General features: G+C 41.4%; 1 protein-coding gene across 2 annotated transcripts in view; it reads left to right on the plus strand.

Annotated features, from left to right (window-relative positions):
- The window catches only part of TOX (thymocyte selection associated high mobility group box), a 289,645-nt gene that overhangs the window by 236,447 nt on the left and 26,429 nt on the right, over positions 1-26,769 (plus strand). For both annotated transcript variants that reach the window (XM_074985767.1, XM_074985768.1), the window contains exons 4-5: positions 35-313; positions 6,664-6,894. In XM_074985767.1, coding sequence (XP_074841868.1) covers positions 35-313; positions 6,664-6,894 — 510 coding nt within the window. The remainder of the gene's footprint in view (positions 1-34; positions 314-6,663; positions 6,895-26,769) is intronic.

Here is a 26,769-nt window from a genome sequence, read left to right on the forward strand (position 1 = left end):
GGAAAATTATTGCTTTCCAATTTTCCTTTTGTAGATGCAAGATTTACGGAATGCAGAAGGAGCTCAATATAGTTCCCACCCTCAGATGGCAGCCATGAGACCAAGGGTTCAACCTGCAGATATTAGGCAGCCAGGAATGATGCAGCGTGGTCAGCTGACTACCATTAACCAGTCACAGCTCAGTACTCAGCTTGGTTTGAATATGGGTGGAAACAGTGTTCCCCATAACTCTCCATCTCCACCTGGAAGCAAGTCTGCAACTCCCTCACCATCCAGTTCAGTCCATGAAGATGAAGGGGATGATACCTCTAAGGTATGGTTAGGCACTAGCAATAAAAAGAAAAAAAATGGTGGCTGTTTTTAGGATTAGTTAAATGAGTCAGTCTCTCTAAGTGTTATTTGGCATATGTGTACCTTATTTATGAAGGTTATAAAATATACAAGTTGCTGTCAGCCAATGAGGAGTGTCAGTGAGGTGCATACAGCACGCAGTATTTGTACCACAAGCATAAAAGGGCTGCCTGATGTGGATACAGGCTTGGCTTTCACCTTAAACCTATCTTCTAGTTTTCCGTCAGCCCTAAAAGCACATGAGTGAACATCACGCTTCGGAGAATGAGGAAAATGGAAGGTCCTCATAGGGAAATAATGAGTAAAGGACAATATTTCTTACAGGACTTTAATATAAAGATTGAATTTTCTCTCAAGTACTAAGCGTGTTTGTTCCAGGTCAAGGATTATATTATTTCTAACGAAGCATGGGATTGTTTGTACAGTTTGCTATTGTTTGACACTTGGCCACAGGTTGAGAAAATAGAAGACTATGGCAACCAGGACGGAAGAATAGGAAAATATCTTCTAATAATAATAAAATTAATTTCTTGGAAAGGCTATATAGATGTCATGCCTTTACATTGTAGGTGACACTCATATTCCATGAGAATACTTTTTACCTCCTTTTAAATCCCTAAGCAGACCATTTATCTGGATGCCTTCCCTATGTAGTATCTGCTGTGGACATCCACCCAACCTTGCAAAATAAGTTGTGACATGTGGCCTGCCACCTTGTCTTCTTATCCAAAAAAGTCCTCCCAGGCACTCAGTGTGGGGAAGGCAAAAAAAACCCTCACACCACTGAAGCCAATATGGTGGTGTAGGAAGAATTCCTTCCAGCCTCCAGTTTGTAGGTATCCCATCCTTACTTTAATGATCAGGAAAAGAAGGCATGTTAAATCAGAATTGAAGTTATTAATTACACAGTAATTGATATATTACTGTTATCTTAACATTCTTCCAGAGTTATAATAGTTAATACTAATACAATTTTTGGAAGGAATATAAAACCATATGATTCAAGATTTAAAATATTCTCTATTTGGTATTAGAATGAGACCTTCACGGGGGAAGGTCATCTCGCATTTGTCAACTGTGGGTTTACTTGCACCTTCCTCTGAATGAACTGGTATTGGCCAATGTTGGAGACAGTATACTGGCCTAAAAAAATGATATCAACAACAATATCTGACAAAGTGGGGCTTCACCCACAAAAGCTTATGCTCCAATAAATCTGTTAGTCCATAAAATGCCACAGGACTTCTCATTTTTGCGAATGCAGATTAACATGGCTACCCCTCTGATACTGGTGTACTGGCCTAGAGGCCTGATATAGTATAACAATCCAGTGTTCCTATGTAAAAGTAGAGATATCCTGATTAATCAACATCATAAATTAGTGTATTAATATAATTTACGTAAAAGCTTTTGAGAGAGCCAGGCTGGATGAGATAACATCTTTTACTGGACCAACCTGTATTGGTGAGTGAGACCTTAGAGGCTGGTCCAGTAAAATGTGTAACCTCATCACCTTGTCTTACTATTATCTTGGGACTAACACATCTACAACAACACTACAAATAAAAACTCCTGGGTATAGTTTCCAAAGACAGCTGTGTCCCCGGAAACTGCCAACTAACTGGGATAGATTCTTGACTTCTAGCAGCTTTGTGTGTGGCCAGATGCAAAGTGATCTTAAAGCTGCCATACCCAGACAACTGAGGATTCCCATTCCTTCAGACCAGCTCCTGTTTCATTCTTGTCCCACCTGGTGAAAGAAATTGTACATGGGCTGGATGGGGATACAGGACAGCTGCACAGAACATGCTCTGCCCATCTCTGGCCAGTGGGAGATATGATAGCCCATATCTGAACACAACTTTATGTAATAAACCCTGGGATTTTTTATTTTGTTTCATAAGCAGATTATTGTGTGGTACTATATAATGGGTCAGCTCCTGAGTTTTTTACGTAGTCCTTACTCAGGCAATCATGCACTGCAATCATGAGGTAATTGCCAGATCTTATTAAAAAAGGTTTTGAGGCATGACTTCATGAAGTCAGTGAGAGTTTCCTGAAATGAGGGCTGAGTGATAACTGAGTGTGTAGCATGTTATTTTTACTCGTTCTGTTTAATCAGGCAGCCCCAACATCTTTCAACTCATCTACCTGTATTACTAAAAAATGAGTTCTAGTCTGACTTCTGTAGCTTCACTGAAGTCAGTGATGCGGAGGTAGGGCTGTTACACCAATGGAGTACCTAACCTACTGTTTTGAAAGAATAATTGCTGCACCTCTTGTGAAAGCTTGGATAGTAAAATAGACTCTTCTTTGTCATGCCATCTAACAACTATACCCAGTTCTGTCTAAAAAAAAAATGATTGTCTAAATGGTCTGAGATTGTAAACTGTCTTCATGTGTAGGCAATTTATGTATACAGACTGACAAAATGAATACTCAGATGTTTTGTCTTTGCATTAGACATGCAATCCTGTTCCCGCTGAAGTTGGTGACAAATTTCCATTGATTTCCGTGGGCACAGGACCAGACTATATTAGCGTAATGAATCTATCACCAGTGCTGGATAGAAGCAAACATCTTTAAGAAACTGTATGACTGTTTGCATATGGAACCTCCAGTAGGAAAGGAACTTCATTTTAAATACATTCTTCAGTCAAAAGCCTAAAAATTATGCTAAAATCCAGTGGGGACAGTGAGAGGGAATCCAGGGGGGCACTGGCCACATGCCTCTGCCACTCCCCTCCCTGCCCCTGCTCTGCCCATATCACACCCTCTCCTCATCCCTGCTCCATGTGTGCCCCACCCTCTCTCTACTTCTGCTCTGCTCATGTCCCACTCCCTCCATGCCCCTGCTCTACACTCACACCCTGCTCTGCCCCCTGCCCTCCTGTTCCTCTGGAAGTACCACAATGCTTCCAGTGAGTGTGGGAGGATGCTGGGAATGCACAAGACACCCTTGTGTGCCCCCAACATTTTGCTCCTGATAAAACCGTCCAGCCTACGGAACCCTCACCATATATATAAATGATTGCAAAGTCTATGGGTATTTCAAGACACACACACAGTTGGTAGTAGTGGCCGTTTCACACAGAACTCTCAGACTTAAAATACATATTGGCACTAGCTGAAACACGAAGGGAGAAGCAGCAGCACCATCACAGAGGGCTTTGTAGAGGATGTAGTGCTCCAATACTGTTGCTCTAAGAGTAAGACATCCCAGGTTGCCTGTCAGTAAGACTCAGGAAGAAGGATAACAGTAATATGATTTTGATGTTGGAAGTGAATGATCTGAAAGTAGCTTAGAATAATGGAAGTGGGAACTAAGCTCTCTGGCCAAGGAACGCATTTGTGTAGGAGACGCAGATCTTAAAACTGGCTGTGCTCAATTCGTCTAAATTCAATATTCAAGCCTGTGGTTAAATGAATAAAAAGACGACCTTAAAAATCAGTGTTTGTGAGTAACTATAAAACCATTTATAACAAAGTGCCCATTTACTGCACATTTTTTCTGACCACTTCAAAATTCAAATACTACATTTGTGTGATTCTTGCCATAATTCATAGTGTTGGATCATTAAACATGTATTCTGTTATTGCTGGGCATAATTGTGAGATGCTAGAAAAGTTATAGGCTTGCAAATATGTATTTCTCACTAGATGGATGACTTTTTTTTCATGCTCATTTTAATTTCACTTATGAGAATTTCAAATAGTGTAGTTTAGAGAAGAGAGACTGAGAGGACTGCAAGTAGCAAAAATTAACTAACAGAAACATGATTACTAGGGAATTGCTACCACACATTCTCTTTATGTGGTAGAGATTTTACAATATTTATTTTATACAGTAAGAATTATAAGTCGAATTCTGTGTCGTTTGTTCAGCCTATTATGCAGATCGTGCTTGATTAAAATCTATTTTAAACTACAATGATTACTGCAAGATAGTGTTCATAAAACTGCTCTCCTAGTGCCATTAAAGGATTTGGTGCTATTGCAGTTTATTTTAAATATAGTTATAGACATTTTCAAACTTCTCAAGGGACATTTAGATATCAACAGTGTACCTTACTTGATAGTCTTAAATCCTACACTAGATAGTCTTGTGATCTATCATCTGTGCAACGCAGTTACAGCAGACTTTTTTAAAGTGAAAGATTATTGCTTTCTTGTGATAAATAAGTTAAATACATCACTATAATTAAGCAATAAGGCATGACAGGAGGTGGATTACCATGAGCTAACTACATCTCTAGGGATTTTGAGGCAGGAGTCTGTGCCTAGCAGAATATATATGTTTTTTATTTTATTTCCCATCTGTCTCTGCTTTTGTGGTTAACAGTGGAGTCTATGACACTGATAGACTGATGGGAGCATAAGGCAGGCCATCATCTCAGCCATTTACAAGATTATTAGTACTGGAATTCTTTTTATTTACTTATTTTTATAAAACAAACAGTTTCCCTGGGGAATACTCCCTTTTTAGTGGTGGGATATTCGAAACCACTTGGTTATTTGGGTTGGAGAATAAAATATTAGTGCTATTTACAAGAACATTTTTTCCTCTTACCTTTTATGCCTATTACGATTACTTATCACATAATTAAATAGTAGTTTGGACATCTGCTGTCCTAAATATCTACAAACTTGTAAATCCCTGTGGTCAAAAACAGAGTTTTGAAAAACCCTTTAAAATAGCAATACTAAGAACTTTAACTGAGGGATCTGTGCTCCTGGGATCTGTGAACTGTTAGTTGGAAGAGTTTGGAAAATTTGGATTAGGATGGTCAAATTAACTGGGGAGCTCTTTGTGTGTGCACGTAATGGACCATCATATAGTATTGATCTTGTAAGTTTCTTCTACAGTGTCCAGAGAAATAATAGTCTGCAAGTCTGAGACAAGCAGCTTATATTTTATAACTTCTTCCCTCTTTTCACTAGCTTTGCTGGCTTACTCCACAACCACGAACTGCATATCTGATTGCCCAACCTTGTGCCTAGGAACCAAGCAATTTCCTTTTTAAGTTTCATTCATCACAGTGCTCTTCCGCTTAAAAAGCCACAAAGGGCCAAACCCCACTCACTTTACTCACCTGACTAGTCTTATTGAATACAGTGTGTTGACACAGGAAAAGGGAGAAGGCTTTGGTCCAATGTCAGCATATCCAGTCTCTCCCATTATGCATCTATGTTTATGGTAGGAACACCTGTAATCTGGCATGTCATAACCACCTCCCCCCGAGTCTGTTAAAATGAAAAACCTTTGCGTCAAATACAGTTAGTCTGATTTCTCCAGTCCACTGAGGCCACTTTGTGCCATGTAGCTTAAGTGCCCTGAAGAATCAGGGCTGTGCCTTTGCATATTTTTTGCACAGTGCCTGGGAAAGTGGGGGGCTGAAACCTGCTGGAAGCCCTAGTGAAATATACATAGTAAATAGTAAAGGAAATTTGGGTTTTCAAAATTTGCATCTCTTCAAGCTTTAGTGACTTCCACAAGAGGGAGCCAGGGCTCAGGACTTTAAGCGTGTGGGTACACTCACAAACACAAGCTCTTCCTTACATCCATTGTGTGCATGAGCCTCGTGCTCCTTTATCCTGGACTTAAGGAATGATCCTACCCCTGAAGAGTTAATGAGAGTTTTGCCATTGACTCCATTGAATTGAGTTGTTATATAGATCAAAAGATTTCCAACCCAAACATCTGAAATTTTGTTTCTCTTGATTTTGTTTAAGAATAATACAATGGGAATTAGCATTTTTGAACATCTCAATTCACTTGATTTCCCCATCTAGCTCCTACTTAAGTCACTAGGAACAGTCTGACTAATGTCAGTGAGAATTTAACTGTGCCATAGGTTAAAATAATCCTCGAAGGAAAAGAAAAATATAAATTGGAAGTTATGTTGTTCTTTCTCTACTTAAATGGTTCTTATGATTAAACTAATGGTCAATGTATAATGAAATCTGTAATGGCTTTACTCATTACAGGTCTCCAACAACCATTAGCTGTAAGACTCAGAAATGATAAAAAGATGATAAGCAATTAATGAGATGATAACAGTATAAAACAAAATGTATGAATCATTTTAGGAAAACTGTTGTGTAACTTAGAACATTTATAGTGCATTTAATAGATGAAACCCTGGGAAATGCTGTCAGTATTGGATTATCAAAAGACTATAGTTAAAAGTGCCATTTTCCCAAGCAAAATCCAAAATGTATACAGACTGTAGATTTCTCAATGATAAATAAAGCTTTTTGTCTGATTCACAATTTAATGAGCTTCTATCCTTTTGTGAACCTTTATTACAGATCAATGGAGGAGAGAAGCGACCTGCTTCTGATATGGGAAAGAAACCCAAAACTCCCAAAAAGAAGAAGAAGAAGGACCCTAATGAGCCACAGAAGCCTGTGTCTGCCTATGCATTATTCTTCCGAGACACTCAAGCAGCCATCAAGGGACAAAATCCAAATGCTACGTTTGGTGAAGTCTCCAAAATTGTAGCTTCGATGTGGGATGGCTTAGGAGAGGAACAAAAACAGGTACAACGTGATATAAATTGTAGAGCTCGATAACTTTATTTTAGACGAGTGTGGTCAAATACATGCCCTCTAACTGCTCTGAGCAGCAACATTTGTTCATTCAGACTAACCCTGAAAATGTGTCATTGCAGAACATGAGTTAAAGGAGCTATGACCTCATTTCATAGATCAGTTTATTAGGCATAACTTTGTCATTATCTTTAGGGTTTCGTATGTCAAAATCAGAGGGCTTGAGGCTCAGTACAAGGAGGCCCCCTTACATTGCCAGAGTAATGTGTACAAATCATCTGTTTGTTCCTTCAGTGGTTAGTCTATACCCTCTTGTCATTATTATCTTTAATCTTTTGCAACTTAACAGGCTATGTCTAGAGTAGCCCCCAGCTTTGAAGGCGGCGTGCTAATTAGGGTGTTGGGAGATTACTAGTGAAGTGGTGCAGTGCATATCCATCACTTCACTAGGCTAAATCTGCCCCATGGCAACTTATAAGTGTGAAACTTCGGAGTGTTGACTTGCGTGTAGCCGGAAGTAAAGAGACTTCGAAGTAGCACTGGCGCTTTGAAGTACCTGCAGCTGACCCGTAGCTACACTCATGCCAGCACTTGGAAGTTGCCACGGGGGAGATTTAGCCTAGTGAAGTGCTGCATATTCACTGTGGCACTTCATTAGTAATCTCCGCAATACCCTAATTAGTATGCCGCCTTTGAAGTTAGGGGCTAATCTACACACAGCCAGAAAGCTTAAAGTCTGCCTGTCCCTACCATCTCCTTACAAAACCACAGAATCACAGGGCTGGAAGGGACCTCAGGAGGTCATCTAGTCCAGCCCCCTACTTCAAGCAGGATCAACCCCTACTAAGTCATCCCAGCCAGGACCTCGTCCGGCTGGGACTTAAAGACCTCAAGGGATGGAGAATCCACCACCTCTCTAGGCAACGCATTCCAATGCTTCACTACCCGCCTGGTGAAGTAGTTTATCCTAATATCTAATCTACACCTTTCCCTCTTCAGCTTCTGACCATTACTCCTTGTTCTGCCATCTGACACCACTGAGAACAGTTTCTCACCCTCCTTTTTAGAGCTCCCCTTCAGGAAGTTCAAGGCTGCTATTAAATCACCTCTAAGTCTTCTCTTCTGTAAACTAAACAAGCCCAAATCCCTCAGCCTATCCTCATAGGTCTTGTGCTCCAGACCCTTAATCATTTTTGTTGCCCTTCGCTGAACCTGCTCTAGCAAATCCACATCCTTTTTATACTGGGGGGCCGAAAACTGGACACACTATTCCAGATGTGGCCTCACCAGTGCCGAATAAAGAGGAATAACTACATCCCTAGATCTGCTCGAAATGCTCCTCCTAATGCACCCCAGTATGCCGTTAGCTTTCTTGGCTACAAGGGCACACTGTTTACTCACATCCAGCCTTTCATCCACCGTAACCCCTAGGTCCCTTTCCATCGTACTGCTGCTGAGCCAGTCGGTTCCCAGCCTGTAACAATGTTTGGGATTCTTCCACCCCAGGTGCAGGACTCTACACTTCTTCTTACTGAACCGCATCAGATTTCTTTTGGCCCAGTGCTCCAATTTATCCAGGTCCCTCTGGATTCTCTCTCTACCCTCCAACATATCTACCTCTCCCCCTAGTTTTGTGTCATCCGCAAACTTGCTGAGGGTGCAACCCAGTCCCTCATCCAGGTCATTAATAAAGATGTTGAATAACACCAGCCCCAGAACCGAGCCTTGCGGCATTCCGCTTGAAACAGACCGCCATCCAGATATTGAGCCATTGACCACTACCTGTTGGGCCCGACCATCAAGCCAGCTTTTTATCCATCTTATAGTCCAAGGATCCAATCCATATTTCCTTAAATTATGGACAAGAATGTTGTGGGAGACCATATCAAAAGCCTTGCTGAAGTCAAGCTATATCACATCCACTGACTTCCCCATGTCCTCAGAGCTTGTTACCTCATTATAGAAGGACTCCTGTGGCACCTTAAAGATTAATGAATTTATCTGGGCACAAGCTTTCATGGGCTGGAACCACTTCCTCAGATGCATGAAATGGAAACTGCAGTTTTGCAAGTGTGTGTGTGTGTGTGTGTGTGTGTGTGTGTGTGTGTGTGTGTGTGTGTGTGTGTGTGTGTGTGTGTATTTATACACACACCAGCATGCACATATGTGTGCGTGCGTGTGCACACACACACACAAAGATACATACCTATCTGCCAAACTGAGTTTCCATTTCATGCATCTGACAAAGTGGTTTCCTGCCAACGAAAGCTTATACCCAAATAAATGTATGTCTTTAAAGTTCCATAGGACTTTGCATTGTTTTTGCTGAGGCAGACTAACATGATTACCCCTCTGAAACTAGTTCCAGAACAACTTTCAAGACTATGTGGGAGTCTGTGTTCAGCTCTTTCCTCAGCTGTCATTAAATGTTATGCAAAATGAAGGACTAAATGGGATGTTCTGAGTCTTATCTGTGTGATGAAATGTTACAGGAGCTATGCAGTGTGTTGGGGAACAAGAGCCATGAGGCTCAGGCCCAAAATATCTGATAGTCCTTTGACTATCTGACCCTTCTGTGGCAAATGCCTTTTCCCTGCCATACGGTTAAGGTTTTATTTCTGGTTTAAAAGGAACTATATGTCAATCTGGGAAAAGTTTTTTTCCTTATCTTCTTTTTTTACCTTATGGGCCCTGTTTTGGTACATCACTCTTTTTTCAGCACTCTCTTGGAAAAAAAAGGCCTGGAGTGATTGTAAGAAACAATCAGATGGAATGTAAAGCGGTGTGAAAAGTTCTCCTTTGTATTCATGTTAAAGTAGTAATTTCTTCCACGCTCTCAGCTCTATACTTCTCTTTCCCCTCCTTCCAGATCCATTGTTGTTTTTTCTCAGTTAAGTTCCATACAGCCATGGCTGATTGTAATATAGTTCCCACTAAGACCCTGTTTCTTCTGTGTGCATACCTCAGAAATATAATATTAACAGTTTTACCTAATCCATAAAACATGATGGAATGAATGCCATTGTGTAACAAAGATACAGCTAAGTATATTGTTAAGCACGTAGAGAATGTCCAGTGCTTGCAGTGAATTGGGTGTGGGGGAGTCATTTCTACACACGAACAGAACCCTCCGCAGTTCCTGGTTACAACTCTAACAGCATGCTTACGTTTTGCAAACATATTAAAATACGTTTAATTTTTACAATCTAATTCTGCCACTGAAGAAAAAGAAAATGGCAAGGATAGGAACCAGCTGGAGAAAACAACACAGGCATCTGCTCTCTAACGTTGTTATTTTAACTGTTGTTATTTGTATTGCAGTAGTGCCCAAACACACACCCCAAGCAGGATAGGGGCTCTGTTGTACTAGGTGCTGTACAAACTTAGACGAAAACATGTTCCTTGCCCTGAAAAGCTGACTGTATAAATAGACCAGAATGACAAATGGTGAGAGGGAAAGCAAAGGCCTTCATCCTGTAAGTTCTCTGTGGATGGTCCTGCATCTGCACAGAAATCGATGGGATCTCGTCAGAGTTGTAGGGATCCCATCCTTCTGTGTGGCACTCGTTGCAGGAACCAGTCCCAATGGTCAGAGTGCCAGTTGGCAGACATCATGTTAGGTTTATCGTTCTGTTGTCCTTTCTTGTTAATGTGGTGGCCAGAGTAGAGGGAGGAGGTGAGCTGACTGGAAGCACAGAGTGGGAAATGTAAGGAACAGTGGGGAACAAGGACAAATGGAGTGCTGGGACAGTGGAGAGAGAGGCTGCCTGCAGGGGGACTGTGAAGGTGAGGTGAGTAGAAAGGCCAGAGTGAACCGCCAAAGAAAGTGCAACATCTATTTGTGTAGTGTTTGTTTGATTGGAAGCTATCCTTTTCAGCATCTCCAGACATTATGCTAACTGACAGAAACAAAGAACCATAAAGCCTTTCTGAGCAGAATGTTCCAGAGGTTTCTCATCTGACTAGCACCTTGATACAATATATTATTATTTTTTTAAAAAATGACTAAAAATTCTTTTTGTAAGTTCTGACTTCTGAGAATTGGTCATCTACATTAACTAAGCTCCCTCAAAAATCAGCTGGAAAATTGCATGGATTGGTTCTCAGGTCCTATTAAAATGCTACAGACTTTTATGGGGTGGAATTTGGCAAAGAAAAGGTTATTCTACCTAGAAACTGTCACTAAATAAAACGTGGCTTCCAGGACATTCAGCAGAAGGAAAGATTAATTGGAAAATCAGAAAGCTCTGGCGAAGCGGGTCTTTGCCCATGAAAGCTTATGCTCCAACAAATCTGTTAGTCTATAAAGTTCCACAGGACTTCTCGTTGTTTTAGAGGTCACTTTGTCAGCTACTTGTGGGATTTTTTTTCTTTTGCTTTCCACCACTGTCTGAGGAAGGATCCTCTATTGTATGGATTAGACTTTTTCAGTACCACAGTTCTCTGTAATAATAGATTATTGCATCTCAGGAACCTGAAAGTGGCTACTTGCTCTAGGCTCCAAAAGCATGGACTGTATTCAGAATAAAGTTCAGCAGCAAAAGGCTCTGACTGTAATTTTCTTGGTGCAGACACCTACAGACTGATATTCTAGATGATGCAGAGCCGCACCTAGCAGGTTTGTATCACAGGACCCACGCCAGAATGCAGGTCTTTGATGTGGTCAGCCAGGCTGAATGTGTGAGAGGCCAGACTAACCCTTGTTCGTTCTGAGGTAACTTGTGTCTGGCACAAGTGTTGGGGGATGCAGTATCAGAGAACAATGGAATTGCTGTTATTCTAGATCCTTATGTGGGATGTACAAGAGGGGTAAGACTCCTTGCCCACACCCTTTCTCCCCTCATAGTGTATCAGTAATGTTGCTAGACACAATGCATCCTTAATGTTTTTACACCCTGTCATAGATTTGTCTACATGTGAGGCAATGATGTGAATACAGAGTTCACAATGATGTGAATACAGAGTGATGTTCACTAACTTGGACCCTAAATCCAAACATGCACACCCTTCAATAGCTTTCCAAAAGTTTATATCTGTATCTTGAGCCCATCTCTATGCTAATTGAAACTAGAATCCTGGATCCAGCTTCCCCTGAAATTAGTGATAATTTAAAATCATATCTGAATTTCACAGTAGTCCCCATCTCTAGTTCCAATTAATGTTACTATTTTGTAATAAAAACACAGGTCAAAAATGCTTTAGCTACTCATCAATCTTTTCAGCATATTTTACAATTACCTTCAATTTACAGGTCTGAATTGTATTGGCCATTAAGTACATCATTGTATTCTTCCTTCCAGAATTCACTGTATAGTTTTTTCCCTAGCAGAATAGAAAACCTTGGTTGCTGTGTGATAGTCCAGACCCATACAATGGATATAAACAAAAATAAATTGAAAATGCATATTTATGAGGACACAAGATTTTCTCCTCATCTGTTGATTTTGCGTGTTGTATTAAAAATAGTCCCCATGCTGGCCAGGGACCTAAAGAAATACAGATTTAATTTTCATGGAAAGTGCTGGAATTTCCAGATTTAATTTCAGTGTTCCTACTCACAGCTGAAAGCAATAATTGAATAATTCCCGTACTGGAAAAATAATAGTACAACAGAATTTGTTTTTGTTATCTGTATTGTTGTCAAGCTAAACTGCTGAACCTTGGAAAACCATTAGAGTTTTAAACAGCCATATTACATGCTACAGAAGTCAAACAGAAAAAGGAATGCAACTAAATTTATATGCCTGGTATTACAGTGCTTTGTGTTGCCATATGTTTGCTTCTCTGTCTTTGAGTTATTTCTTGTATTTATTACTCTAACTTAGTATGTATAGTGGCATTACCTAAAAGTAACAGTCAGGATCAGGCCCCTTTGGTGTGCTATAAACAGAATAGAAGACAGTCCCTGATCCAAAGCACTCCGAATTCTATTTGCTATATCTGTTGTGTTTATAACCAAAATTAATTCTACATTCTACTGAGAGTCTGATTCTGCAAAGTGCTGAGCATCTTCAAGGAAATACTAGGATGTTTCAACAGCATTTTGCAAACTCCAGCTCCTGGTATTTATCTTGGAGATTATTGTCATATATATTTATTGAAATTTCCATTTATGTTTGCTAAAGACGATTGCAAGAGCAGTATTATTGCTGACTGCTGAATCACATGTATAAGATACCTTTGAAAGCAAGAAAAAAAGCACCATTAATCTGCAGCAAGCTTAGATATAACAGTAGAGCCTATTCCTCATGAGTATATGGATACAGTAGTCCACCCTTGCAGATCACAGTGATGAATCAGGGCCATTGATTCTCTTGTATCATAATTGCTCAAAACTGGAGCTGGCAAAAGAAAAGTAACTTTTTTGAAAATATTTGCGTGAAAAATATTATGCTTGTTTAATTGTTTCTATTGTTACTGTGTTTTGGTTGACAGCTTATCGAGCTAGTCAAAGAATGAGGTAAATGTATCCCTTTTTTCCATCAACAAAAAAAGATTTAGAAAATATCTCTTCAACACTTATCGTCACTGTAGTATTCCACAGCTGTTAACAACTGTTGATCAAGTTCTGTAGAATTACTTAACAAATTTCCCATTGATCTATAAACTGAGACTAACGAACACTACTATTGGGACTTTGTAAAATACAGCCATTAGGAAAACACAAGACCATTCTGTACCATTTGGTTTTTAAGCAGATCTTCCCACTGAAATCAGCCAGGTTGTTTACAAGAAGCCACTCTAGAATGTAAATCTTGTACCACTAACGGTCTAATTCTCCAATCTCAGGATACCAGTAACTGTCACAAAATCAGGGGGCTCTGGTAGGAAAATTGACTTCTAAAAAAAAATCAAGGAATTAACATACTACAGGGAGTTTGGCTTCCATGAAGATATTCTAGAAAGATTTTCAAAAAACCATTAAAATAAAGAAGTGTGGGATTTTCATAGGAATACTGACTTCCTTCATGAATCATGCTTTCAATTCAATAATCATAAAGCTTTGGGATTTTATGCTTTGGAAGTTGATGCTTATTCAGGAACTTAAATAAAATTATTACCATTTCCCAAGTTGGAACTCCTTCCTATTGTCTTAAATATAAATTAATCACTAAGCAAAATATAACACACAATAAGTTGTAAAACGATAATTAGGTGGTGGAAAAACGGTTTTAGAAGTACTGAGATGATTTTTCTGGTTAATTATTTTTCTACTGTGTGGGAACTACTGAGAGGGAAAGATAACAGCTCACCTCTTCAAATATGTACATATTAAATCTTCTGTTTATTGTACCCTGATACAGCTTCCATTGAAATCTCTAGTAGTATTTCTATTGACTTCAATGGCATTTGGATCAAGTAAACCATGATACAGATCATTGTTTCATTAGGTATAATAAAAGGGATGTATTCCTATGGTTTGCACACATAGGTGACTCATTGTAGCACTTGGGATGTGCACAGCACCCCCGTGCCTCTGCCAAAATTTTAATTGCTAAATGAGGTGCTCCCATGTACCCCTCTTCTCTTCCCCATAACCCTCTACTCTCAGGCACCAGTCATCCCATTTGCGCACCATGGAATGAATAACTGCATCAGAGCTTCACAAATAACAAGCAGTCCTGTAGCACCTTAAAGACTAACAAATGTATTAGGGATTGAGTTTTCATGGGTAAGACCCCACGAAAGCTCATGACCTAATAAGTTCGTTAGATTTTAAGGTGCTACAGGACAGCTTGTTATTTGTGAAGCAGTAGATTATCACAGCTGCCCCCTGAGACAACGAATCAGAGCTTGATACGAACGCTGTGTAAGAACTCAGTGCCAGCCCAAACCTACTTGTTGGGACACCATACTTGTTTAGTCTATAAGGTGCCACGGGACTTCTTGCTGTTTTTGAAGATACAGACTAACACAGCTACCTCTCTAATACATACTTGTTTAGAACATTAAAAAGGTTTCAAACTATGAAAACATCAGAGGGAAAGTGTTCTGACAAAATACTGAAGGAAACAGGGAAAAGTAAAAATGAGACAAACCAGAAGATGCTGTTGCTTTTTCAGCTTGAACTTTTGACTGAAGTCAGTGAGGGGCTGTGCTGGCAAAACTCAGCGCCTTACGATTATGCTACCCAAGACGGACAATGTAACTTACTACAAGAATGAACGAGGAGCAAAATACTCTTCCCTTGCTATCCATAGATATGTACACTTCAGTGTCTCACATTGTAACTGTTTCCATGGATTTCCAAGCATGCTGGGGACATCTGCAGAGAGAGACAGAGAGAGGCAATGTATTTGTGTGGGTGTCTGAATATCTGTCTGTCCAGAGGTGACTTTCACCTCCGATTGGAAGGGGCTCTCAAATGTCGACTGCACCTTTTGCATACCTTGTGACTGGTTCTCAAATACAGCTTCCTGTACAGTAACTAAAGCTAGTGAAAAATATGGGAGACTTGGAATTTTCCCCTGGTTTTCATTGCAAAGGATTTTTTTTTTAAAAAATAGTTGTTTCATAAAAATGCCAACACAATCAGCACTAGCAGTAGTAAAGCAGTACATGTCTTCCTTAATACACTACTCACAACCATTGGTGCTTTTCAGTGTCTTTTCTACCCCTTCCTTTTTTTATTACAAATATTTTTTTCCTGAGTACAGAATGTGCTCTTTTATATCTCATCTTTGTAGCCAATTTCTGTGCATCGTTGCCCTTTGCACATATTTTTACTAAAAAGGGGAGAAAAATGGCCCCTAGAGAACAAAGTTAGACATACTAAATACTTGAGACTTGCTGGCTTTCAGATAAATGGTTGGTTCAGACAGGGTAAAAAGACTGCTTAGGTCATTTTCTGTTCTTAAGTGAAAAAAAGAAAAGTCATTTTAAATCAGAACCAGATGTAAATGTACTAAATGAACCTTAAGCTTCTAATTGGAGACCCAGAAAGGCTGTAATAGATTTAGCAAATTACAAACAAAATGTTCTTGTTTACATTAGAGTAAGTGACTTTAAAACTTCCGCCAAAGACCTAAATAAACATGCTATTATACTAAAAATGGAAATGAATGTAATATGTAAAAATGATCACTGGTGTAACTCCATCAACTCAATGAAGTTCTATCAGGAACAGATTTGGCCCATTATGTACCGATTATAATGTGTGCATATGTCTGTATTTACTTAAATGTTTTACTGGCCCTTGCAGCAGGAAGAAGAATTGATTTACCTAGGGACTCAAAGCTTAATGATCAGATAGCACATGCAAAGCAACTCTTTGAGTTCTGTAACATATGCCAGCTTTCAGGCTACATAATTCATACACAGTAATATTAGCTGCAACAGTTCAGCTCAATAGCAACACCTCATTATTTTATCCCTCAGTATTTATTCCAGTGTTTGACGCCTCATGAAATTACTGTTAATGTGTTTATATAAGGGCAGATCTGACACAAGTGGGAAGAATTTAATTTCCCACTCATTCTTTCCTGCTGATGTGTCCTCTTCCCCTGGTAGAAGTGACAAGTGTAAATAGTTAATTTGCTTCAATTATGAGCCTGTCCTGCTAAATTAGAAGCAGCAGGAATATGAAGAGGCAGAATTATACTTATGAGGCAGCTGACAAATCCTCCGAGCCCACAAAATCAAATCATTTACTCCTCATTGGAGCTCAAAACACCCACTCGATAAATGCAGCAGTTTATTCTTTATCATCTGGTAGAACTTGGAGTGTAAGTTACCAGTACTTAAGTAAATTGAAGTCCCTCTGTATTAGTGTCAACGTTTGAGATAAAGTTAACATTTTCATAATAAACATCATGCTTTCAAGAGTTTCTGTCTTTGCCACTAAAATAATCAGACTGACTCTGGTATGTGTATGTGTATGTATACATGTAAAACAAATCTCAGCAATTTTTTAAGTTTCTCTTTGGCTCACAGCTGTGTAAGTGTTCAACAACAAAGTAGAAAACTTGCCAATTCTGGGGTAAATTTGGTAATTCTGAAATGTCTTTAAAAGTAATCCTGTCCCATACTTAACCTTTAAAATGCTGGCATTGTAGAAATGTTAAGTGGTGCTTGCCGAATATTTTTACACTGAGTTCACTTTGATGCAGCCAGGCACTATGCTTATTTCTTAAACTCCTCCAGGCTCAAATGTGCCTTGAAAGCACAACTCTGCATTGGGATGGAGCAGGATAAGGGGGGATTCCCTACATTTACCCCGGAGGGATTCTGGGAGGTACTGTGCGATTTGAAATTCCCACACACACAACCTTTTAGAAAGAAAGATACTGCTCTTTTCCAAATTTGGCCAGCTTCAACCTCTCTCTAAGCACATATGCTCAACCCCAGCACATTTTACATAATTATTTGTGTCCCTTGTGTTCTTGTTTCAGGGCTAGACATGATCTGATCATATATGCAACTGGGGGGAGGCAGGGCTGAGTGTGGATTTTTCAAAGGCACAAAGAGGAATTAGGAACCCAACGTCCACTGACTTTCAATTGGAATTAGACACGTAACCCCATTTGTGTCTTTAAAATGGCAGCTCCTCAGATAAGGTAAATTGCCACAGACTTCAATGCTGCTGTGACAGTCTGCACCAGCTGAGGACCTGCCTCTAGCATATTAGAGTGCACATGCTATTTTTTCTGGTGTGGCCTGTATAGTTGTTGAAATAGTATAAATTGAGAACGGATTTTCAAATGAGAACACACAGTTACGTTTTCCAACCATTTAACCACATTTTATTCATTATTAGTTGTTTATGAAGTAAAGCCTCTACCATACAGTGAGAAAGAGAGTATCGAATTAGATTGTTGTTTTTTTCTCCCCTGCTTTTGTGTCACACACAAAAAATCCCTTTTAAGGGCCTTCACTTTCTAAATTAATGACTTGTTCGTTAAAAAAAATCTATAAATGATAAATATAAAAGCATTTGAAGAATAGCATAAAATAATTGAAATATATCCTCAGGTTTATGGGTAGCTTGTTTTTGAAAACGTTAATCTTTTGATTTGCTTTATTGTGTAAACAAGAATAGGAAATAGAGCCATCGTGAACTGGAAAACAAAATACATTCTGAAACAGCCACAATACAAACTTCTGTGCTGGGGAGCTGTCAAATTACTGATAAGAAGGAGGGAGTGTTTTCCTCCCTTTGCTACCAGCAGTGTTTTCATAGCTTTGCCCTCCACCTCCTCCCGTTTATACCAGCAAAGAGGCTTTTGTTGTTGGGTTTACCCATTTTCTGTTACAGAAACCAACATTGTTCTGGCAAATTTCTGTTATAAAACTACTTTTCCCCTTGAAAATGCTGGGTAAGCACACATGGTATTTAAAACAACTATTCCAGTCTGGGTTAGTAGGTTGGGTCTCTCTTCCCTCTTTTTGTCCTCTTCTGAGGACTCATAGGCTTACTAAACTGGAACACAAGAAGGTCAGTACAATATATATATCTGTGTTGTTGTTATCAGTGCAATGTGAGCAGCAACATCTGGCGAGGGCAGAGTGGAACATCTTATTGCAGTGGCCTGGGCTGCCTTGTGGCTGTTACGCAGCATTTGCATTATGTGGCAGATTGCTGCCTGTAAGATGCTGGAACCTGCTTTTATTGGAATAACCAAGGAAGTGCCTGCTCACAACTATAAGGTCCCCCTTAAGAGGGGGATCCATTAAAATAGCACAGTTCCCAAATGAATACGGGAGACAACTAAAGAAAGAACAGGAACGGTGGTGGGGTTTAAAGGTCTAAAATAAGGGAGCCAGAGGGGGATACCAAACAGAAAGCCCTGGACAATATGTCTGTGTTATTAAGGTGTTAAAATGCTACATGTGATTATCAGTCTAGGAGTTTCTACATGGGCAAGATCTGGCTCCCATTGACACGTATGGCTCTGTTACTAACTTCAGAAAGGGGCAGTATCAGTCCCTATCTTTGCAGTTATGTTTTTCACAAAATGTTTTGCAGGTCAAATCCATCCTTATCACACAAAGCTGCCAGGATAAAGATTTCCAGGGACTGGGAAGATAGGATTCAGACCCAACCCATGTGCATCAAAATAGTAACGGTTGCACACCCTTTGTGTAGGATAGGGCAACTCAGTCAGTATATTTGTGGATCTACTGGCTTCCCTTCCAGACTCTTTTCTGCAGCCTCACTGGAGGGCTAAAGGGTGAGGGAGATAACCCTCCACACCAGGGGTGAATTTTGAATCTCCAAGTGGTGCATACAACAGCCATAACTGTTCAGTAAATCCTGTATGTATTTCTGAGGCCAGGATTGTCTCTTAGATGTTTGTCGTATGCCTCACACAATGGAACCCAGACTTATACATGTTTCTGCAATATAGGTAACTAACAGATATACTTTGTATTGCTTCAGTCCTTAGCTTTTTCTTTTTCTTAATAAAAAGAAAACATACAGGCTTTATTTAAATAATTTTATTCTTCAAAATATGGTGTTTTTTAAATAAGTTAATTTTTGTTTTGGATTTCTGAAAAAGGGATTCTTAAAATTTTCCCATTTATTTTTACTAAGTTTTTATGAGAATTCCATCAAATGTATTTTTCTCTTCATTGCTATCAACTCTTATCATTCACTATGTTTTAACAAAAAAGGGCTGTAGCCCCTTTGCTTTCCAATAACATTTTCTTCTAGTTTTCAAATGTTGAGCATTGATTTAGCTGTGGCAAAACAGAGCACTACTTCAAATTTCTCAGTGTTATCTCTTTTCTGTAAGGTTTATTGAGAAACAGCCCTGTTCCAGGTTCATCCTATTTTTATGGTTCATCTTGGTTCAGTCTCTTTCAGCATTTGCTCAGTTATGTCAGTTTTGACAACCATTCTTGATTTGGTGATTCCGTCTCTTTTCTGTTTGGTTTTATGAGAAAAAATCCCATTTCAGGCACATCCTGTTTTTCTGGCACAAGAATACCCTGATGTTGCTTTAAGTTATGATAACAGAAAGCTGTATACTGAATCTGGTGGTCCTGGCTCTTACTGTTTAGGAGGAGTTCTTAAACGAATGAGCAGACAAATTCTCTATAATATATGGTAGATAATTACAGTTTCCTCCACATCCTTCTCTCATTCTCCATTCTCTAAACCAGAGGCACTAAATAATGTGTGTACTCAGCCAGATTTAATCAGACTAATTGTAATCCATTTGGATTTAGATCCAGTTTTGGAGAGAACAACTGAGTACAAATAATTACCAGCTAAATGACATATTTAATGTTTGTGTTTGTGGATAGTGATGTCATCCCAACCTTGCATTTGATTTAAAATATATATATATATCACCCTATAAAACTGCAAGTTCATGAGCTCAGATTCAGCCCGTGCATAAGTAGCTACAAGCTCCAGTGAAATCAGTTGAGCTGAACTTGGTTAATACTAGAACAGAATTTGGCCTATGCCCTTAACTTTGCATGCCAGAAAGACTGAATTCTTTTTTCTAAGCTTCTAATATATCATCAGTACCATTTTCTTACTACGTTGTTTAAGAGACTGCTGGGCTATAGAGCTAGCCCTCGGCCTTTTTCAGTTACAGTTTGTACCTAGATTAAAAGTCAAATGGTGGCATATTTCACTATCCATTAACCGGTTGTATGAATTGTTTATATGACAGCAACATTTTAGCAGAATTCAAAACATTTTAGGTGCTCCTACTGCAAAATAATTGTGTTAAAAGTGGACACTGGCCTCCCGCTTTGGCAAACTTTCAGCTTTCTCTGAGTATGAAGAAACCCACTCAGCCATGCAGGAGATAGAAATTTGGAGGCTAAATTTAACTCTGGATAGCAACATAGTAGTATTTTGCCAGATGTCATTCTTTTAAACTTAATCTCTGGAAAATGGACTTCCATGAGTAACGTCACTTCATCCATCACTCAGAAAAACCTTGGAGGTGATGACATTGCTTCTAGAATTATGACTTTCACAGATTACACTTGTTTATTTTTCTTAAATGTATGGAATGTGTCCATCACTGTTTTTCAGCTTCCTTGCCATCACCTCCCTCAGGTGGAGACCCACATCTGTTTCTCTCGAGACCAGGCATTTAGGCTTGCAATCCCTCAATACTTGTGATTTCCTCCGCAGGTCTAACCATGGTTCATCCTCTGGTTAACCTTTCTGCGTAAGTCACAACAGTGACTGCTAGATGCCATTTATCCTTTACAGACTAAAATACATTTACTCTTGGGGCAAAAGCATTATGGAGACAATATACTTAATACAATAACTGCGTGGTCACACTGAATGCACTCAGGAATTTTGTACTCAGTCTTATGGGACAAAGTCTATCCATTCTTCCAGAAGGATGCCCCTTTGTACAGGATGTACTGTTCATTTGCTCAGGGTGTCTTTGTACTGCAATGTAAGCGCAGGGCTAATGACACCTGAGCCAGCTAACCTACGTCAGGGAACCTGGGGCTACAATCTGTACAGTAAGGTCTCAGAGTACGTGAGGGTTCCATTCCACACACCCTCGTGTAAACCCACATTTTGCACAAGTTGGGGTCTGGCTTTTTCCCCAGCAGAACACATGTTCTTCAGAAGGGGAAGTCCTGGCGTGAGTCGGGCAGTTGGGGAGAGTTAAGCCTGTCGGGGGGGGGTTGGTGCTGTGGGAGGAGGGCAAGGGAGGGTGGGCTTAGCCTGGGGTGGGTTAGGGCTGCAGGGGGATGAGGGTTGGAGTTGAGCACGGGTGGTGAGCTGGGCTGTGGGGGGTGGGGAGCTGAGCCAGAACCAGAGCCATGCCTGGGTGGTGAGCCGGCGGGGGATGGGTTGCACCGGAGCCGCACCGGGGGGGGAGGCGGGCAGGCAGCTTGTGAGCCAGTGGGGGAGTTGCACTGGAGCCGCACAGAGGGAGGGCGGGCAGGCAGGCAGGCAGGCAGCTTGTGAGCCAGAGGGAAGGGGGGACGGGCAGCTTGTGAGCTGGCGGGGGTGTCACACCAGAGCGGGGTGGGGCGGCTGGCTTGTGAGCCAGCAGAGGGGTCACGCCAGAGCCATGTGGGGCGGGCGGCTTGTGAGCTGGCAGGGGGGATCACATTGGAGCCGCGGGGGGAGCGGAGGCAGCTTGTGAGTTGGCAGGGGGGTTGTGCCGGAGCCGCACAGGGTGGTGGGGATGGCTTGAACCAGAGCCTCTTGCAGATGGTTTAAACTGGGCCAGGGGGTGGGGTCAGGGTCAGGGTCAGATGCGTAACAGCGGGGTCGCGCACTCTGAATTCTTGTACTCTGACACCTTATGGTATTGTATTTTAAGCCTATGTTAACACTTAACTAACCTGTGCTCAAAGGTGGGGCTCTGTTGTGCACAGTTCTGTGTGCGTGTAACTATACCCCACAGTCCTTAATAACCCTCTTCCTGAAATATGGCTGCTGGAACTCTGCTTGGACTGTGGTGCACTGTGGGAAAACTGCTCTCCACTGCAAATCCAGGAGACTCTCCAACAGTCTGCCATGGATCAGTTATCAGAAGAGAATGGGTTAATGCTAATCTGAGCTTCTGTTCTTTGCAAAGGTGTGGACATGGTTTCCATTTTCAACAGAGTGGATTTGAGATTGTTGGGATAGAGAGAACTAAGTTGCCCCCATGGAATTGTGGGCTACTTCCAGCTGAATCCTGGGACCCTTGGTCCAGCCCTGGCTTAGCATAATTGCAATGTGGATGCAAGGTGGGTTGACTGGAGTCTGGACTTCAGCACAGGCTTACGTTGTAACGTGGAGATCCTTCTCCTACTTTGGCTATCCATTGATGCAAGAATGTTGCCTTCCAAGGAAGTTCATTTGTGAGTTTTTAAGAAGCTGAGGAGCCCAGTTCATGTCCTTGTTGGTTTTCCCGCAGAAGAGAAGATATAGTCTTGGAGGAGATACTGTGGTTGGCTAAGCTGTTGTGTCCCTTCTTTCCTCTTTTGTCACTTCTCTGTCCTATAAATCCATCTCTTCTCAAAGTGGCCATGGCTTAGCATATGGTGTGGTGCCACTCTGTTCTGTGCCAAGTTCTCCCAGTTTGTTGTGCTCATGCCTCCCTTTTTAAGGTGCGTTTTCGTAAGTCTTTGAAGCACTTCCACTGCCTTCCATGAGCTCTTCTACCCTGACATAACTGAAGTCGCATACTTTCTTTGAGAGGTGAGTATCAGGCCTAAGTACACAGTGTCCAGCCCAGAGGAGTTATTTTCACAGCTTGTGCCTGTATACTGCTGATGTTGGCTGCAATGTGAATACTGCTGTTAATGCATTGGTCTTCCTAACTGATCCTGAGTGAGGACATACCCTCAGAAGGAAAATCCCAAAAGCACTTTGTTTTTCTCTTTGTGTCTGGAAACTCAGTTTGAACCAATGCATGCAAGGCACCCCTTGGGAGTTGCTCAAGGGCAATCACCCCCACTCTGTTTTCAGTTCCTGGAGGAACTGTGCTAACCCTCCCGCATGGAGTGAAAAACAATCATATGTAAGCCACTGATAAAATGAATACAGTGGTTCCCCAAGATACCACAATGGGATTCCAAGTATCTCACCCGGTGTCCTTTCATAATTTTTCTAGGCATTGTAATTTAAAAACAAAATACATAAAAGGCCCGCTATTGTCAGCTGTGAGAAGACTCCCACAAAGTAAAACAAAAATATCTTCCTCCACTAGGCATTCCCTGCACCAGCCATTCAAGCAAACACTAGGAAAATCAATTAGGCTTATGCTGTCCTCTGACAGATAAAAGTCTCTAACTTTGTCAGACCAACATGAGAAAGTCCAGAGATCAATGTCTCTGCTGGGAGTAACAGCCCCACCACTGCTCTTAATGGTACGTCTGTGGACAGCCTTCCAACAGCCTCAGCTGTTCAAAACCAGGGACTTGTCTTGAAGCTTCTCAAAGTGTCTTGGTTGTTTTGAGTCTCATGAGCCGTGTCTACACTTGCACGCTACTTCGAAGTAGCGGCACTAACTTCGAAATAGCGCCCGTCGCGGCTACGCGTGTTGGGCGCTATTTCGATGTTAACATCGACATTAGGCAGCGAGACGTTGAAGCCGCTAACTCCCTGAGGGGATGGGAATAGCGCCCTACTTCGACATTCAACGTCGAAGTAGGGACCGTGTAGCCAATCAGCATCCCGCAACATCGAAATAGCAGGGTCCGCCATGGAAGCCATCAGCTGAGGGGTTGAGAGACGCTCTCTCTCCAGCCCCTGCGGGGCTCTATGGTCACCGTGTGCAGCAGCCCTTAGCCCAGGGCTTCTGGCTGCTGCTGCAGCAGCTGGGGATCCATGCTGCATGCACAGGGTCTGCAACCAGTTGTCGGCTCTGTGGATCTTGTGTTGTTTAGTGCAACTGTGTCTGGGAGGGGCCCTTTAAGGGAGCGGCTTGCTGTTGAGTCCGCCCTGTGACCCTGTCTGCAGCTGTTCCTGGCACCCGTATTTCGATGTGTGCTACTTTGGTGTGTAGACGTTCCCTCGCAGCGCCTATTTAGATGTGGTGCTGCCCAACGTCGAAGTTGAACGTCGATGTTGCCAGCCCTGGAGGACGTGTAGACGTTATTCATCGAAATAGCTTATTTCGATGTCGCTACATCGAAATAAGCTATTTCGATGTAGTGTGCACGTGTAGACATAGCCATGGTGATATAGGGAGGGTCCTGGTCTCATGAAGTCAGAGATCCCCAAACTATGGGTTGCACCCAAACTATGGGTTGCAACACCCTAAAGGGGACCAGGGTGGCTTCTACAGTGGGCAAGGAGGGAGACCTGCCTTGCCCTCATCTATGGCCCCAGGTCTGGGCCCGCACCTGACCCCCTCCCCAGACTCAGCATGCCTCCACATCCAGCCCTGGGCCTGGCTGCCAGCCCCCAATGTAACCTGGCTGCAGCTCCACTGCATCAGTCACTCAATATAGCAGGGGAGGCAAAACAGTGGTTTGAAAGCTGCCTTTGTCACCTCCTGCCATGTGTCTCCCCCATTATCTGCCTGCCATACTGGTATCAGAGAGGTAACCATGTTAGTCTGTAATCTGTCAAAACAAAAATGTAGTCATGTAGCACTTTAAAGACTAACAAAATAATTTATGAGCTTTCATTGGACAGACCCACTTCTTCAGATCTGCAGCCCTACCAAAACAGACTCAACATATAAAACACAGAGGTCCAAAGATTGTTATCAACGTTGACAAATCAGAAAAAACGTTATCATTGTTGGCAAATCAGATAGAAGAGCAAGAGAGCGGGGTGAGTGTAGGGGAAATAAGTGTTACATCAAACATCAAAGAGTAAAAGAGTCTTGTAATGGGACAGGTAATTGCTGCCCCTGTTCAAACCACATGTTAATGTGTCAAAATTGAATATTAATGTTAGTTCCAAACATTTTCTCTGTAGATGGTTGTTAAACCATCTTTTATCCAGAATACAGACTCTCAGGTCTTTAATAGAATGGCCCATTCCATTAAAATGCTGCCTGACAGGTTTGTGTATTTGGAGATTTTTGATGTCTGCTCTGTGTCCATTCATTCTTTGGCAAAGAGTGTTAGTCTGTCCTATATACAGATTATGTGGACATTGTTGGCACATGATGGCGTAAATGACAGTAGAGGAACAGGAGAATGTGCCCATGATTCTGTAATTAACGTGGTTAGGTCCAGTGATAGTATCTCCAGAATAGATTGTGAACAAAGTTGGCAACAGGGCTTGTTTCAAGGAAAAGTTCCAGGATTGGCATTATTGTGGTTAGCCTGTGGTTGCTAGCGAGAATCCTCATAAGGTTAGGAGGTTGTCTGTCGGCGAGAACAGGCCTGTCACCTAGTGCCTGCTGGGTGTGGGAACTTGATGCTTCTGCCCTGTGCTGTAGGGGTGGCACTTCAGCCTGAGAGGGTGTACCTGCCCAGGCTTGGGGATTCAGTCCCAAGGGGTCCACCTGACTGAGCTGAAGCCCTAAGACCCTCCCCCCATGCCCTGCAGGACTGAAGGCCTCTCTCCCCAGGAGGCTGAAGTCCTTGAGCCCCAGCAGGTGCATATGGTTCTCAAAATTCTCAAGAGCATAGTGTGTGTCTCAGAGGGTCGGTAAGTTTTATGAGGCAATACCCTTCCAGAAAGTATGACTGTTAGAGGAATTTCACATAGAAGAGAAGCTGAAGGAAATACAGTCTCAGGGTTCTTCTAATATGTTTCTTCAGGGCAGACGGTGTGCTCAGCATTGTACAAAATAGTGCACGTAAAGATATGGGCATTGCTGCAAGAAGCTTACGCTCCAAACATAAAAGGTCATAGATACATGAAGCATGTTGTGACAAGAAGTTAGTATCATAATATAGCCGTCCAAATAGTTGTGTTTTCATTTGGTAGGTTGGGTATTTATGCAATACTTGTGGTTAGCAGTGTATCCTATAAGCCAGATGGCTCCAAATGGAATTTAGAGGCAAACATTCAGCTAGAAGATGTTCATTGCCATTAATAAAAGAAGTACAACCCTCAGCAAAAGCCACATGCACAACAACAGCCAATTATGGTCAGCTAAGGGAAACTGAACTAACAATTCCTAAATTTAATTGACTGACAGCTAGTACCAGGCCATTGTCAGTGGATAGTTCTGGCATTCATTTCCTCCAGTGGCAAAGTTAAGATCCCACCTCTTTTGCCCGAGGGTACTGTGAAGAGTTGTTGGTTGTTTAGTGTTGGGAATGCACCACAAATCTGGGGGAAGGGGTGGAATCCAGGTCTTTAAGAAAGTTTTTTCCATATGCTTTGACTATAAATACACAGTGGAATTGCTTAAATGTTTTATATTGGAGAGAAAAGGTGGGTGAGGTAATATCTTTTGTTGGACGAGCTTCTGTTGGTAAGAGAGCGAAGCTTTCAAGCCCTTCTTCTGATCTGGGAAAGGCAGA

Source organism: Carettochelys insculpta, chromosome 2 (assembly GCF_033958435.1).
Source record: "Carettochelys insculpta isolate YL-2023 chromosome 2, ASM3395843v1, whole genome shotgun sequence".
Lineage (NCBI taxonomy): Eukaryota > Metazoa > Chordata > Testudines > Carettochelyidae > Carettochelys > Carettochelys insculpta.